The sequence below is a fragment of the Chiloscyllium plagiosum genome, chromosome 3 (genome assembly GCF_004010195.1).
Source record: "Chiloscyllium plagiosum isolate BGI_BamShark_2017 chromosome 3, ASM401019v2, whole genome shotgun sequence".
In the NCBI taxonomy this organism is placed as follows: domain Eukaryota; kingdom Metazoa; phylum Chordata; class Chondrichthyes; order Orectolobiformes; family Hemiscylliidae; genus Chiloscyllium; species Chiloscyllium plagiosum.
Genome location: NC_057712.1, coordinates 52,905,460 through 52,921,421, shown reverse-complemented (window position 1 = coordinate 52,921,421; position 15,962 = coordinate 52,905,460). Strand labels below are relative to the sequence as shown.

Sequence of the window (15,962 nt, the reverse complement as noted above, 5' to 3'; positions counted from 1 at the left end):
TCTTGCCTTATTTGCCAAAACTCTCTCGTATCCCTTCTGATTTGCCTCTTATGTATATTTCTACTGCTTTTACACCTTTCTAGGGATTCACTCAATCGCTGCTATCTCTGCCTGACATATGCATCCTTTCTTTTCTTGACCAAAACCTCAATTTCTCAAGTCATCCAGCATTCCCTACACCCATTGGCCTTGCCCTTCACCCTGACAACAACATACTGTCTCTGGATTTTTGTTATCTCATTGGATTTGATTTATTGTCATGTGTACCTAAGTACAGTGAAAAGCTTTGTTTATGAGCAGTACAGGTAGATCAATGTAAGCAAGGACATACACATCATAGGGTGGAAAAAACACTTGGAGAGAGGCATATAGGTTAAACTGCACAGGGCAAGTGCTAGGCAAGATCAACATTAGTTGAAGTTAGAAAGTGCATTCATCAGTCTGATAACAGCAGGGAAGAAGCTGTTCTTGAACCTGCTGGTGCATGTGTTCAAACTTCTAAACTTTCTGCCTGATGGAAGAGATTCTAGGAGAGCATTACTGGGGTGGAATGTGTCTTTGATGATGCTGGCAGTCTTTCTGTGACAATGAACCATGTAAATAAAGTCCATGGATGAAAGTTTGGCTTCTGTGATGTCTATTACTTTCTATAGTTTCTTACAGTGCTGGTCTGAGCTGTTGCCATACCAGGCGAATATGCATGCAGACAGTATGCTTTCTATGTTGCATCTGTAGAAGTTAGTGAGGGTCCTTATAGCCATGCCAAATTTCCTGAGTTGCTTCCATAGAAGCTTTGGGCCAAGTAATGGAAAATGAGATTAGAATGGTTAGGTCCTTGGTTTTGACAAAAAAATACTATGAATGCTAGAATCCAAAATAGACAGGCAGGAGGCTAGAAGAACACAGCAAGCCAGGCAGCATCAGGATGTGGAGAAGTTGACGAGTCAGGTGTAACCCTTCTTCAGGACTGGTGGTGGGTATAGGGACAGCTGCAGACAAAGGGTGCAGCAGGGGAAGTGTGGTGAAGTGGGGATAGGTGAAGACAGGCAGAGGGTGTGATCTGATTGGAGGAATGAATCAGTTGATGGCAGGGAGGAGTGGAAGGGAGAGGGCAGGCTGGGAATGGAGTATGGGATGGGAAGGGAGGTTATTTGAAATTGGGGACTCAAGGCTGTCGGCTGCCCAGGCGGAAGATGGGGTGTTATTCCTTCAATTGTGGTGGGGTTCATTGTGGCAATGGAGAAGGCTAAGGATGGTCATGTTGGAATGGGAGTGGGAAAAGGAATTAAAATGGGTGGTGACCGGGAAGTCCAGTTGGTCCCTGCGGGCCCAGCTGCGATGCTTGGTGAACCATTCCCTAAGTTTACGTTCGGTCTCACCGATGTAGAGAAGACCACATTGGGAGCATCTGATGCAGTAAACTAGATTAGAAGAGAGGCAGGTGAACCTCTGTCTCACCTGGAAGGAGTGTTTAGGACCCTGGATGGAGGTGAGGCAGTTGGTGTACCGACAGGTTTTGCATCTTTTCCGGCTGCAGGGGAAGGTACCTGGGGGTTCGGGAGGATTGGAGGGGAGAGTGACGCAAAGCAAGGACTGTTGAAGGAAACGGTGCTTGCGGAAGGCAGAGAGAGGTGGGGAGGGGAAGATGTTCTTGGTGGTGGGGTTTCGTTGGAATTGGTGGAAGTGTTTAAGGATGATGCGTTAGATGCGGAGACTAATGGGGTGGTAGGTAAGAACAAGGCCCCCAAGGCCATAATGAACAACATCACAAATTGGAGGAACACCTCATCCTCCGCCTGGGCAGCCTATACCCTAGAGGACTCAACATTGTCAAAAAATTATTTTTTCTGTTTTTCAGCAGCAGCAGCAGCTCGAAGTGCAGGAACTTGGTCCAGGGGCCTATTGGGAGCGGTGAGTCACTATCCAGCTCCAGCTATATAAGAAAGTATTTTCTATCTTTTTAGGGCCTTCCAACCAACCACCTCCTCTAACCTTAAACACCAGGGACACATCAGGTAAGCTTCTCTTTTTTAATATTCTGATAAGGGATGGCAGTGCAAAGAGAGGAATGTTCCTCCTGCATGATGTTTGAGGTGAGTTACAGGGAAGCAGTTACTCCTAGGCACGAAGAAAGCTGGGTAACAGTTCAAAGGGGGGGAAAAACAGTCAGTGCAGGGATCCATGTGGTCATTCCCCTGGAAAACAAGTATACCATTTTGGATACTGTTGGGGGGGTACAACTTACCAGAGGTATGCAGTGGGTGCAGTTCTCTGGCACAGAGTCTGCCCCTGTTGCACAGAAGGGAAAGAAGGGAAGGAGGAGCCACTGGGCACTCACTAGTTAGAGGGTTAGATAGAAGGTTTGTTGGGAACGAACGAGATTCACGGTTGGTATATTGCCTCCCAGGTCCATGATGTCTTGGATCGTGTCTTTGGAGTCTTGAAGGGAGAACGTGACCAGCCCAAAGTCATGGTCCATGTAGGTACCAACAACATAGGTAGAAAGAAGGGGCTTTTGTGTGAGAGCCGCGGGGTGGTGAGGGGGCGCTGGGGGGCAGCGAGGGGCACTTTATAGTCGGGATAGGGCCAAGTCAGTAGCGTTTATCCCGGTCATGTATTCTGGTCACGGGGTTTAATCATGACTCGAGTCAGTTAATTAAAAAAAAAAGTTGCTGCTGGCTCAGATGCGAGTTTAAAAGAGAGAGAGAGAGAGAGTATGTTCCTGTCTGTGAGCCAGAGTTTGCTTATCACTGCAATAAAATAATAGCGTGGGAGTGAGAGCAGGAGGGAGAGCTGGGCTGCTTCCTCTTCGATTTTAAAATTTAAATCCCTGAGTTTTGTTTTTTTTTTGGGGGGGGGTGGGTTGCTCGCTGGCTTTTTGAATCAGAAGGAAGCATTAACTTAGAATTGTCACCCGAGGGGCTTGTAATCTGCGGAAGTTGCAGTTTTTGTTTTTCTCTGTTCGCCCCTCTCTCTCTCTCTCTACCCCCCTCCCCATCCCCGGTGTGAGAGGAGCGGGGGGGGCAGTCAGCAGCAGCAGCCGCCTTCCCGCACTCGGGAGCCTGGGCTCCAGCCAGCGGGGCTCTCTTTATCATCCCCCCCCCCCTCCACCCTCCACCCACCCTCCCCCCGAGTGATGCTTTGTGTTGCGTTGTGTGTCCGCAAATTTTCACAATCACCATGAGCATGGCCAACGACACATACGCGTTTGTTAAAGACATTAAACCAGGAATGAAAAATTTAAATGTCATCTTTATTGTTCTGGAAATAGGTAAGTTAGGCAGGGGCTCCAGCCCTGAAAAAAGAAATTGATCGTTTAAATAATGACCAGACGGTCTTATCTATTTAAGTTTACTAAAAAACCCAAGACACGCTGGAAGTATGATCATTGAGTCCTTTTGAAAAAACATGGAAAGTGAACCAAGCCAGTTTTTTTTTATTAAGTGTTAGCGAGGTACAGGTCAGCTTCCTATATCAAAGCGACGCCTCCAAATTTCTTTTATCTGTGAGTTTTATTTCTGGTGCAGTTAAGTGCATCCGCTTCTGGACAGCCTTATGAATGTACGCTTCTGAAACTAATTATAGGTTCTTTTTTTTTATTCACTCTCTGTGCAGGTCGCGTTACCAAAACTAAAGATGGACATGAAGTGAGGTCGTGCAAAGTAGCCGACAAAACTGGCAGCATCACAATTTCAGTGTGGGATGAGGTTGGAGGTCTAATTCAGCCCGGGGATATCATTCGCTTGACGAGAGGGTACGTCAATGTGGCCAAATGGCAGAACGTGTCCGAATGACACAACGTGCCAGTATCGTTAGATGTCTGTTTACAGTAAAAATGTTAACCATTGCAAACTGGCAGGCGTTCAGTTACAATGGCAATTCGGGGAATGGGTAAAGAATGCTAATTTAAATTGCATTGGGATTCTTGATGATCCTGCCAGGATAATTAAACACGTTTCATTTGGACCTAGTAGGTGAGGTGTCAGTTTTCTGCCTGAATAACAAAACCTAAGAATATGACTCCCATGGTGCACGAAGTCCTTTGGAGATACTGGAGCTGAATGGACTCCTGTAAAATAAGCTTAGTGATATGAAGTTTTTCAAATGATTAAAATTTAACAATGACATTAATTTGTATAATCTTAATGGAGATGTGCAATGACAACTTGATCCACTTAGACTATTAAGAATTTGCAACTGATCAATGCCAAATGTTTTTTCAGAATCTGTTTTGTATAGATGTTAACCTGAGGAGAGCAGGATGGAGGGTTGGCATATTCTATCTAATCATGCTTTACTGTTGAATAGTTTGCTGCTAAATTTAAGGAATATCACTAAGAACACAAGGTGGCTGGCATCTGTTAGTGTATCTGTCTTCAATCCCTTTTAATGGTGGAAGATTCTGAGGAAATGCCATTGAATTCTTTAAAAGCCATAGGTCAAATCACATGCAGAAGTAGTCTGTAATTGCACTTTTATTGGGCATCAGTTGTTGCATTGACATCATGCAGTTTAACATTGGATCAGAGCTGACAGTAAGGTTGTCCGTACTGTTGCTACAGAAATGTTTACTATTTATAAATGTATAACTGGTTTAGGTCAGATTTTAACATGTCTGCTTACATGCTAGTTTTAATGAGCACATGCACCAATGTGAATTTTAATATCTTAAACCTTAATGTATAAGTTTAAGTGATTTATTTCTTGCTTCCAGCTGTGTTCTACAATTTTAAACTATGATCTAGGCCTAACTTTAGATACATAATTACACCATTGCTGCTGTGCTTCCCCCATTTAAAGAGGGGCGGGGAAGTTATTCCACTGCCTGAGCCTACGGTTCCATCTGTGGGACTTGGATTCTGTGAATTACCTACCACACTTGCTGCATTGTGGTGGTGACGACAATTCAAAAGTAGTTCAGTGGTGGCCTAAAGAGAGAGATGATACTGTGCAATTTTAAGTTTCTTCTTTTATACCTATGTGCACAATGGTATACAGCAAACCTAAAGTGTTGTTTTATTTGTCAGTCTGTACTTCTGGGTGGAAAAATCTTTTTTTAAAAAAAAAAGAAAAAGTTCATGGAATGCCCTGCCAGTAACAGTGGTGGACTCTCCCTCTTTATGGGCATTTAAGAGGGCATTGGATAGGTATATGGAGGATAGTGGGTTAGTGTAGTTTAGGTGGGCTTGGATCGGCGCAACATCGAGGGCCCAAGGGCCTGTACTGCGCTGTATTCTTCTATGTTCTATGTTCTATAAGGATGGGGAGTGTAAGGCAGATTTCAGGAATATAGAGTAGAAGCTGAGAGCTAAAACAAACAGAGTTGTTATCTCTGGTTTGTTACCCATGCTAGGTGATAGCGAGAGAGGTATCAGCTGAACAGGTGGCTGCAGGGATGATGCAGGAGGGAGGGTTTCAGGTACATGGATAATTGGGACTCATTCTGAGGATGGTAGGACCTCCACAAACAGGACGGTCTTCACTTGAACCACAGGGTGGGAAATTTGCTGGTACTATTCGGGTGCGTTTAAATTAGCTCAGCAGGGGGATGGGAACCAGATGTGTAGTTCCACTACACAAGAGGATGAGAGTAGGGAGGGCATGGACAGGATTTCACGGTCGCAGGAGAGTACTGGCAGACAGCAAGCTGGTTTTAAGCGTGTCTACTTCAACGCCAGAAGCAAATGAAATAAGAAAAGTGAGCTGGCAGCATGGATAGGTACCCTGGATGTCGATGTTGTGGCCATTTCAGAGACATAGGTAGAGCAGGGTCTACCTATGTTGCTAGTTCCAGGGTTTAGATTGTTCATTAAGAACAGGGAAGGCGATAAAAGATAAAAGGTGTGGCCTTGTTAATCAAGGACAGTATAACAGTGGCTAAAAGGACTTTTGAGGAGGACTTGTCTACTGAGGTTAGAAACAGGAGAGGAAAGGTCACACTGCTGAAAGTTTTTTTATAGGCCTCCACAGAATTCCAGTGATGTGCAGAAGAGGATCAGCAAAACAATTCTGGGTAGGAGTGAAAGAAACAGGGTGGTCATTATGGGGGACTTTAACTTCCCAACATTGACTGGAAATGCTATAACTCTATTACGTCGGATGGATCGGTTTTTGTCCAATGTGTGCAGGAGGGTTTCCTGACACAGTATGTCGAAGGGCCATCCAGAGGGGAGGCCACATTGGATCTGGTGCTTGGTAATGAACCAGGCCAGGTGATTTAGTGGTAGCTGAGCACTTTGGAGAGAGTGACCATAATTCAATTACATATAATTTAGTGATGGAAAGGGATAGGTACATGCCACAGCGCAAGAGTTATCGATGGGGCAAGGGCAATTATAATGCGATTAGGTAAGGCTTAGGATGCACAGAATGGGGTAGCAAAACGCAGAAGATGGGGACAATCGAAATGTGGAGCTGGTTTAAGGAAAAGACATTGCGTGTCCTTGATAGTTATGTCCCTGTCAGGCAGGGAGGAAGCGATAAGGTAAGGGAACAGGGTTTACTACAGAAATTGCACTTCTTGTTAAGTGGAAGAAGGAGGCTTATGTGACAATGGTTCAGATGAGAGTGTTCAGATGAGAGTTACAGAGTAGCTAGGAAGGATTTAAAGAGAGAGTTAAGAAGAGCAAAAAGAGGACAAGGGCAGTCTTTAGCAGGTAGAGTAAAGGAGAACCCTAAAGCTTTCTATAGGTATGTGAGGAATAAAAGGATGACTAGGGTAGGAATAGGGCCAGCCAAAGACAGAGTGGGAAGTTGTGTGTGGATCCTGTGGAGATCAGAGAAGTGCTAAACGAATATTTCTCATCTGTTTTCACTCAGGAAAAGGAGAATATTGTAGAGAAGAAGGATGAGATATGAGATATTAGAGTGGAAAGGATCGAGGCAAAAGGAAGATTCTGGAAGGTGTGAAAGTAGACAAGTCCTCTGGGCTGAATGGGATTTATCCGAAGACTCTCTGGGAAGTTAGGGAGGAGGTGTTGGAGCCTTTGGTGTTGATTTTTGAGTCGTCATTGTCTATAGGTTTAGTACCAGAGGACTGAAGGATTGCAAATGTTGTGACATTGTTCAAGAAGGGCAGTAAAGAGGACCCAGGTAATTATAGACCAGTGAGCCTTACGTCTATTGTAGGAAATGTTTTGGAAATAATTATGAGATAGGATTTATAATCATCTAGCAAACAACAATTTGATTGTAGATAGTCAACATGGTTTCGTCAAGGGCAGGGCGTGTCTCACAAACCTCATTGGGTTTTTTTGACCAAGCATGTGGATGAGGGTAGGGCAGTTGACATGGTGTATATGGACTTCAGTAAAGCCTTTGATACGGTTCCACATGATAGGCTGTTGGAGAAAATGCAGAGGCATGGGATTGAGGGCGATTTAGCAGTTTGGTTTAGAAACTGCCTTTTTTGTAAGAAGGAAGTGAGTGGTGTTTGATGGAAAATATTCAGCCTGGAGTCTGGTTACTAGTGGTGTACCACAAGGGTCTGTTTTGGGACCACTGCTGTTTGTCATTTTCATAAATAATTTAGATGCAGGCATAGGTGGATGGGTTAGTAAGTTTGCAGATAACAATAAAGTCAGTGGAGTAATGGACAGTGTGGAAGAATGTTGCAGGTTACAGGGGAACTTGGAAAAACTGCAGAATTGGACTGAGAGATGGCAAATGGAGTTCAATGCAGATAAATGTGAGGTGATCCACTTTGGTAAGAATAACAGCAAGACAGAATATTGGGTCAATGGAAAGATTTTTGGTAGTGTGGATGTGCAGAGGGATCTTGGAGTCCATGTACGTGGATCCCTGAAAGTTGCCACCCAGATTGATAGTGCTGTTAAGCAGGCATATGGTGTGTTAGGTTTTATTGGTAGAGAGACTGAGTTCCGGAGCCGTAATGACATGCTACAACTATACAAAACGCACGTGCGGCTGCACTTGGAATATTGTGTACAGTTTTGGTCACCCCATTACAAGAAAGATGTGGAAGCATTGGAAAAGATGCAGAGGAGATTTATCAGGATTTTGCCTGGTCTGAAGGGAGGGTCTTATGAGGAAAGGCTGAGAGACTTTGGTCTATTCTCATTGGAAAGAAGGCTAAGAGGAGATTTGATAGAGACATACAAGATGATCAGAGAATTAGATCGGGTAGACAGTGAAAGTCTTTTTCCTAGGATGATGATGTCAGTTTGTACGAGGGGGCATAGCTACAAACTGAGGGGTGATAGATTTAACACAGATGCTCTTTACTCAAGAGTGGTAAGGGCATGGAATGCCTTGCCTACCAATGTAGTTACTTCAACCACATTAGGGAGATTTGAACAATCCTTGGATAAGCACATGGATGATGTTGGGATAGTGTAGGGGGATGAGCTTAGATTAATTCACAGGTGGCACAACATCGAGGACCAAAGGGCCTGTTCTGCGCTGTATTGTTCTATGTTCTATGTCCTAAATACCCTAAACCCTTTACCAATGTTTCCCAGCCACCAACCCTCCCTTCTACACCTTCCTGCCACCAACTAGATTCATACCTCCAATTGACCAAATAGGTCATACCCTCTACCTGTCTTCACCTATGCCCATTTCACCACCCTGCTCCCGCCACCTGCTTTATCTGCAGCTCCCTCTACACCCAGCCCCAGTCCTGAAGAAGGGTTACACCCAAAACATTGACATCTCCACCTTCTGATGCTGCCTGACTGCTGTGTTCTTCCAACCTCCTGCCAGTGTATTTTGTATTCCAGCATCTACAGTTTTTTTTGTCTCTAATCGATGTGCCAACACCTGGTTGTCTGATTGATCAGGGTAATCAAATCTGATCAGTCAGTTGGCGGATCCTCAAGATCATCCCAAAAGGGCTTGAAGACTTGGAAGAACAAGAATCACTGCAAAACCCCACTCAGGACAGTAACTTGAGAATAACCACTGAAAGAGAAGACTCCATCAACACCATTGGAAGAAGAAGACATCACCATGTGGAGCCTGACCAAGTTCTAGTGTGGTAATATACCATCATACAAAGATAAGTTAAAGCATAAAATATTTGTCGTGTTTATCTAATATTAATTGTGTGCAATAGATGAATATTATTGCTCCTAAGAGTTGATCACAGATCTTTTGCTGAATAAACGAACTTAAACACACGGACATCCTGGACGAGTCCGCATTTCTGGACATGTGCAAGAGTGCCTGATTAATTTATAGGCGGCACAGTGGCTCAGTGGTTAGCACTACTGCCTCACAGCATCAGGGTCCCAGGTTCAATTCCAACCTTGGGCGACTGTCTATGTGGAGTTTGCACATTCTCCCCGTGTCTGCATGGGTTTCACCTGGGTGCTCAGGTTTCCTCCCACAGTTCAAAGATGTGCAGGTCAGGTGAATACCCAGTCCAGTCCACCCCATATGCTTTTTGTTTAATTGAAATGGCAGAGAAAGGTACCGGAATAGTGGAATGCCCCATATGGGAAACAAAATTGAGATAGTATATCAATAAGAAAAAGTGGCCTATGTGGGCAAATTTCTTTGTAATGATAGAACGGGACCAGGATCCCTAGGGCAGAAGTATTGGGTGATCTGATAAAAACTCAAGGGAAGCGGGCTTCCAAACTTGAAAAGTTTAAGCAATAATGTGCTGTTTAGCACAATTATTAAGAACAGAGCAGGAGTTAAAACCATAAGGAACTAGAGGACACGAGAAAGGAGATCGCAGAATTAAATTTGAAAAATGCAATTCAAGATCAGAGAAATCAATTTCAGTCAGGGAAGACATTCAGCAGTATGCCAGGAACAGAGGGGATTGGAGACCTGCTCCACCCTTCCCAGAGGAGTCAACTCCTTCAGAGCCCCTGTGAACATCCCTGGTCGCAATGCACCTGACAACAACTGACAGGTGGGTCAGGGACACTGAAGCCCCCCTCCCCCCAGTCACATACACTATGTCATTAACTGCAACACAGTTAGCAGAATTTCCTGAATTTGAACCATCCTGAATCTGTTTACATTCTTTGAGAAGGTCAGACAACAGAAGGTTGGACTGGATGAGAGAGAGGAAGTAAAACTCATTGTAATGTGTTTGAGCCAGTCAGTCTGTGATCCCAGCCCCACTAAATGCAGGAGATGAAGCCCTTGCCAACATGGAAAAGGCAATCCTAATAGTGATCAGTTATAATAAAAGGAACTCCATAGATGGTTTGAATAAGTGCAGGCAAAAGAAAGGGAACACCTGACTGCATTTGCCAGTCACTTATGAGTGCACTTTACGGGGGACTTTGGAGACTTAGTGGTCAGTTATCTGAGGCTGACTTGACTAAGTAGGCTAGGACTCTAGTTTCACATGCCATCAAGGAGAGCAGGAAGGCATGTGTGAATTTCGATTCTGTATAGGCAAGCCACAGTGAGGCACAGGTTATGAGGAGAATGTTACAGGTACAGGAGAAAGAAACCCATGAATTGAATAAAGGCAAGATAGAGAAAGGAGGAAAAATGTTTCCTTCTGAACGTCCAACCAGGGTCCAGTGTGGAGGAATGAGAAAAGAAGGGGGAGTTCTTACCAGAGACACCCAGTTCCACCTTACACAGCCATAGGGAGAGATAGAGGGACACACCAGGGGAACACTTGGCAGCCAGCACGGTGCTACCTCTGCAGGCACACAGGACACTGTGTGTGGGAATGTAGAGCCCCTGCAGCCACAGGGACCAACAACTACAGCAGGACTCAGACATTATAGAGGTAATCACCAACTACCATTAGAAGACCCCACTCGGTAGGCTCCAGTCCATGACATGAACATCAGCCAATACGTATATACCTCCCCCCCACAATCCCTAAGGCGTCTGCAGGACGGTGTCAGGCTTCTGCCTTCTTAGTATAGATCTGCAATACGAAGTGGGATACTGCAGATAGACTACTAGTCAATGATGAGGGAGGAGGCTACCCTGTCAAATTCCTTCGGGATACCAGAAGTTCCCCCACCACCCTGAACACCTCTAGATTTAACAATATAACCCGGCAGACATCAGGGACTATTGCTTTAATGTGGGTTTACTGGCCATGTACAGGAAGGGTACTTTATAGCACTAATAGACTTACACTGGGTGACATTGCATGCCAATACCCTGCTATTTTAATACTTAGCATTGATTATATGACTAGGTGCCATTTTAGTTTCGACCCAGTGAATGCCTGCATATGACAGTCATTAATGCCCCATCCACCATCTCAATGGACCATTATGCTAATCAAGTCAGCTCAATAGGGGCATGTTGGTTCAATCACCTAACAATGACAAAGGATCTGGCGATGAGAGAGGTAATTGTAAACGGCAAAGGGGTGTTCGCCCAGCATAAGCGTGATGGTGGGTGTATCTGGGATAAATGATAATTGAGGGGCCCGACCTGAAACCACAATGACAATACGGTTTCCCCAAACAAGCAGAGGGGGAGGTGGCCAAGGTGATTGACAATCTGTGACAGCAAGGAGTGCTGAGACCACTAGCCTCCACTAATAATGCTCCGATTTGGCAGGTAAGAACACCAGGTGGGTCATGGTGTTTAAACATTGATTATAGAGAGCTTAATAAAGTCACCCCTCTCACCACTACAGTAGCTAGTAAAGTACTTTATACTACTTGATATCAATAATGGTTCCTGGTCTATACCTTTACATAGGACCTGCCAGTACAAATTCGTCTACAGCAGTACACCTGAACTTGCCTACTCCAAGGGTTTCATAACTCATCCTCATTTTTCACAGACACTTAGCCAAGAAACTTGAACGGTTTTTCCTGTCTGACTGCCTAATACAATATGTAGATGACTTACTTCTATAAACAGAAACAGAGGAGGAGCACATTCAGCCCCTAGATGAGTTACTCCATCTGTTACACAGGCTAGGATGCAAAATAATTCTGAAAAAGGCCTGGTGTCACATACTTGGGAACGATAGTAACCCAGGGGGAAAGGGATGTACACCAAAAGCAAATAGTGATCATTGAACGACTCCCACTCCCCTGAGGTGTCAATGCATGTCGATCTTTCCTTGGTTTAATGGGATAACACAGGAAATACATTGATGGGTTCACCACCAAAGCAGCCCAAATCTCAGAGTTGCTGGAAAAGAACGCTGCCTGGAATTGGACATCTCAACACACAGAGGCAGTAACTGAGTTAAAACACATCCTCGCAACAGCATCAACCTTGCTAGTTCCCAACCCTGACTTACCATAAGCCCTCAAAGTTGCTGCCACAGACCAGACAATAGCTGCTGTTCTACTGCAAGAGGTGGAAGGTAGGCAGGGCCCAATGGCCTACGCCTCCAGGGTCCTACAGCCTGTGGAGCAAGGATTTTCCATGTGTGAATGACACCTCCTTGCAGTCTTTTAGTCAGTCTAGTACTTCCACGACATCATTGATTTAAACCCACTAATGATACTAACTGAGCACACCCAAATCCAGCTGCTGCTGGACGGCTGAATCAAAGATGGCTCAGTGAGCCAGATTCATGCTGCACAATGGATGCTACTACTTCAAAATCGGAACATCATGGCCAGACGTGCCAAGGTGCCCACCTTCATAGCTGATAGTCTACGTTATGGAGGAGACCCACATGACTGCCAAATCATAGACACTAAACGGTGTCACGGTGACTCAGTGGTTAGTAGTGCTGCTTCACAGTGCTAGGGACTCAGGTTTGATTCTAGCATTGGGCAGCTGTGTGGAATTTGCACATTCTCCCTATGTCTGCATGGGTTTCCTCCGGGTGCTCCAGTTTCCTTATACAGTCCAAAGCTGTGCAGGTTATGTGGATAGGCCATGCTAACTTGACCATGGTGTTTAGGGATGTGCAGGCTAGGTGCATTAGTCAGGCAAAATGTAGAGTAATAGGGGGATTGGAATGGGTCTGGGTGGGATACTCTCTGGAGGACTGGTGTGGACTTGTTGAGCCAAAATGGCCTGTTTCAACACTGTAGGGATTCTATGATGAACACACCATGAGTCCTTTTATACTTAAACAGCAGGAAAAAAGATTAGGGATGAGACAAGAGAATAATTAAGTAGACACAGCCATCAAAATTTATGTAGATGGATACTCCACAGTTGAGGATGGCAGTTGGATTGCTGGCTGTAGGATATACATGACCAACACTCAAGGACAGTCACAGGTTAAATTAGCCTTAAAACTATCCTGCCATCTAAGTGCCCAGGTTGTGGAACTAGCAGCTGTGGCTTATATAGTTAGCCACCCTGATCTGTTCCCTTCGCCCACAGATATATATTCAGACAGCATGTATGTGTGTAACAAGCTGACTGAATTCTTACCACTCTGGGAAGCTAGAGGTTTTATTTCTGCTGATGGGAAACCACAAACCATCAGCTCCCTTATTATGCTAAGTACTGCAGGCCACCAGTGGAAGGGAATATTGTAGAATTAAAGATAGAAGCCACCACAAAACATCCCCAGAAGGTAACAGCAAAGCAGATGAATTAGTCCAAAACGTTCAAAGTTTGTGAGAAGATTTGTAGCTCGGGTGCTCGTTGTTGTGGTTCTGTTCGCCGAGCTGGATATTTGTGTTGCAGACATTTTGTCCTCTGTCTAGGTGACATCCTCAGTGCATGGGAGCCTCCTGTGAAGCGCTTCTGTGTTGTTTTCTCTGGCATTTATAGTGGCTTGTCTCTGCCGCTTCCGGTTGTCAGTTCCAGCTGTCCGCTGTAGTGGCCAGTATATTGGGTCCAGGTCGATGTGTTTGTTGATAGAATCTGTGGATGAGTGCCATGCCTCTAGGAATTCCCTGGCTGTTCTCTGTTTGGCTTGTCTTATAATAGTAGTGTTGTCCCAGTCGAACTCATGTTGCGTGTCATCTGCATGTGTGACTACTAATGAGAGCTGGTCGCGTCGTTTCGTGACTAGTTGGTGTTCATGGATACAGATTGTTAACTGTCTTCCTGTTTGTCCTATGTAGTGTTTTGTGCAGTCCTTCCATGGGATTTTGTACACTACGTTGGTTTTGCTCTTGCTGGGTATCGGGTCCTTTGTCCTGGTGAGTTGTTGTCTGAGAATGGCTGTTGGTTTGTGTGCTGTTATGAGTCCTAGTGGCCGTAGTAGTCTGGCTGTCAGTTCAAAAATGTTCTTGAGGTATGGTAACGTGGCTAGTCCTTTGGGTTGTGGCATGTCCTCATTCCATTGTCTTTCCCTTAGGCATCTGTTGATGAAATTGCGGGGGTATCCGTTTTTGGCAAATACATTGTAGAGGTGTTCTTCTTCCTCTTTTTGCAGTTCTGGTTTGCTGCAGTGTGTTGTGGCCCTTTTGAACAGTGTCTTGATGCCACTTCTTTTGTGTGTACTGGGGTGGTTGCTTTTGTAGTTCAGGACTTGGTCTGTGTGTATGGCTTTCCTGTATACCTTTGTGGTGAATTCTCTGTTTGGTGTTCTCTGTACCATCACGTCAAGGAATGGGAGTTGGTTGTCCTTTTCTTCCTCTCTAGTGAATCTGATTCCTGTGAGTGTGGTGTTGATGATCCGGTGTGTGTTTTCTATTTCTGTGTTTTTAATGATTAGAAAGGTGTCAAATCAATGGCACACCAATGGGCTCACCCATCTCTGGACTCATAGCAGAAGCTGTAATGCAAAGATTAGAACAAACAATCCTACCGCAAATTCAACCTAAACTCTGGGTCAGATATGTGGATGACACCTTTGTAATCAAAGGTGTCATCCACCTTTTGTAACCAAGAACACCTCTACAATGTATTCGCCAAAACTGATACCCCCGCAATTTCATCAACAGATGCCTAAGGGAAAGACAACGGAATGAGGACATGCCACAACCCAAAGGACTAGCCACGTTACCATAAATTAAGAACATTTCTGAACTGACAGCCAGACTACTATGTCAACTAGGACTCATAACAGCACACAAACCAACAGCCACTCACCAGAACAAAGGACCCGATACCCAGCAAGAGAAAAACCAACATAGTGTACAAAATCCCATGCAAAGACTGCACAAAACACTACATAGCACAAACAGGAAGACAGCTAATGATCCGTATCCATGAACACCAACTTACCACAAAACGACACGACCAGCTATCCTTAGTAGCCACACATGCAGATGACAAGCAACATGAGTTCGACTGGGACAACACTACTATTACAGGACAAGCCAAACAGAGAGCAGCCAGGGAGTTCCTAGAGGCATGGCACTCATCCACAGATTCTATCAACAAACACAGCGACCTGGACCCAATATACCGGCCGCTGCAGCGGACAGCTAGAACTGACAACCCCCGGAAGTGGCAGAGACAAGCCACTATAAGTGCCAGAGGAAACAACACAGAAGCCCTTCACAGGAGGCTCCCAAGCACTGAGGATGTCACCTAGACAGGGATGAAACGTCTGCAACACAAATTCCCAGCTCGGCAAACAGAACCACAACAGTCAAAAAGGTTGCTCACGTACGAAAATTCTGGCAGCCACCCAAAAGTGAGCAGGCCAATGCAGTTAATATAAGTCAGACGCATGTAGAAGACCTTAGGTAAGCGTAGTACCACCATGACTCATTAAAACAGAATATGGCTAGAAGTTTTATTTCTGCTGATGGGAAACCACAACCATCAGCTCTCTCATTATGGTAAGTGCTGCAGGCCACCAGTGGAAGGGAATATGGTAGAATTAAAGTTAGAAGCCACCACAAAATACAGGATATGCTAGGTGGAAGTATGGGCCGTACTAGTCTTAAAGACAGGAGTCTATGTAGTCCCGACTCAGGACAGGACCTGCATTATTTATCAATTTCATGATAGTTATGGGCACTAGGGAATACAGGCTGCTCCAGAAGGCTTGAAAGAACTACATTGGTGGCCCAAAATATACAAAGATATAGCGCACTACATAGAGAACTGTCTGGTGTGCACTAAGAACAATCCAGATAGGTAGGCCTAGAAGGGAGATCTATGGCACACGCATC

General features: G+C 44.9%; 2 protein-coding genes across 21 annotated transcripts in view; one reads left to right on the top strand and one right to left on the bottom strand.

The window, feature by feature from the left end:
* LOC122543331 (regulating synaptic membrane exocytosis protein 1-like) overlaps positions 1-15,962 on the bottom strand; it is an 845,124-nt gene that overhangs the window by 32,181 nt on the left and 796,981 nt on the right. The window lies entirely within an intron of this gene.
* Positions 2,513-3,809, top strand: LOC122543380 (SOSS complex subunit B2-like). Its single transcript, XM_043682060.1, has 2 exons — positions 2,513-3,271; positions 3,616-3,809. The coding sequence occupies exons 1-2, from the start codon at positions 3,181-3,183 to the stop codon at positions 3,792-3,794; spliced, it is 270 nt and encodes an 89-aa protein (XP_043537995.1). The 5' UTR covers positions 2,513-3,180; the 3' UTR covers positions 3,795-3,809.

What these genes read in the sequence shown, in the direction of transcription:
- LOC122543380 (XM_043682060.1), top strand. Translation starts at nt 3,181, where the DNA reads ATGAGCATGGCCAACGACACATACGCGTTTGTTAAAGACATTAAACCA. An exon ending in CTTTATTGTTCTGGAAATAG is followed by an intron (nt 3,272 to 3,615) that starts GTAAGTTAGGCA and finishes CTCTCTGTGCAG; the next exon opens with GTCGCGTTACCAAAACTAAA.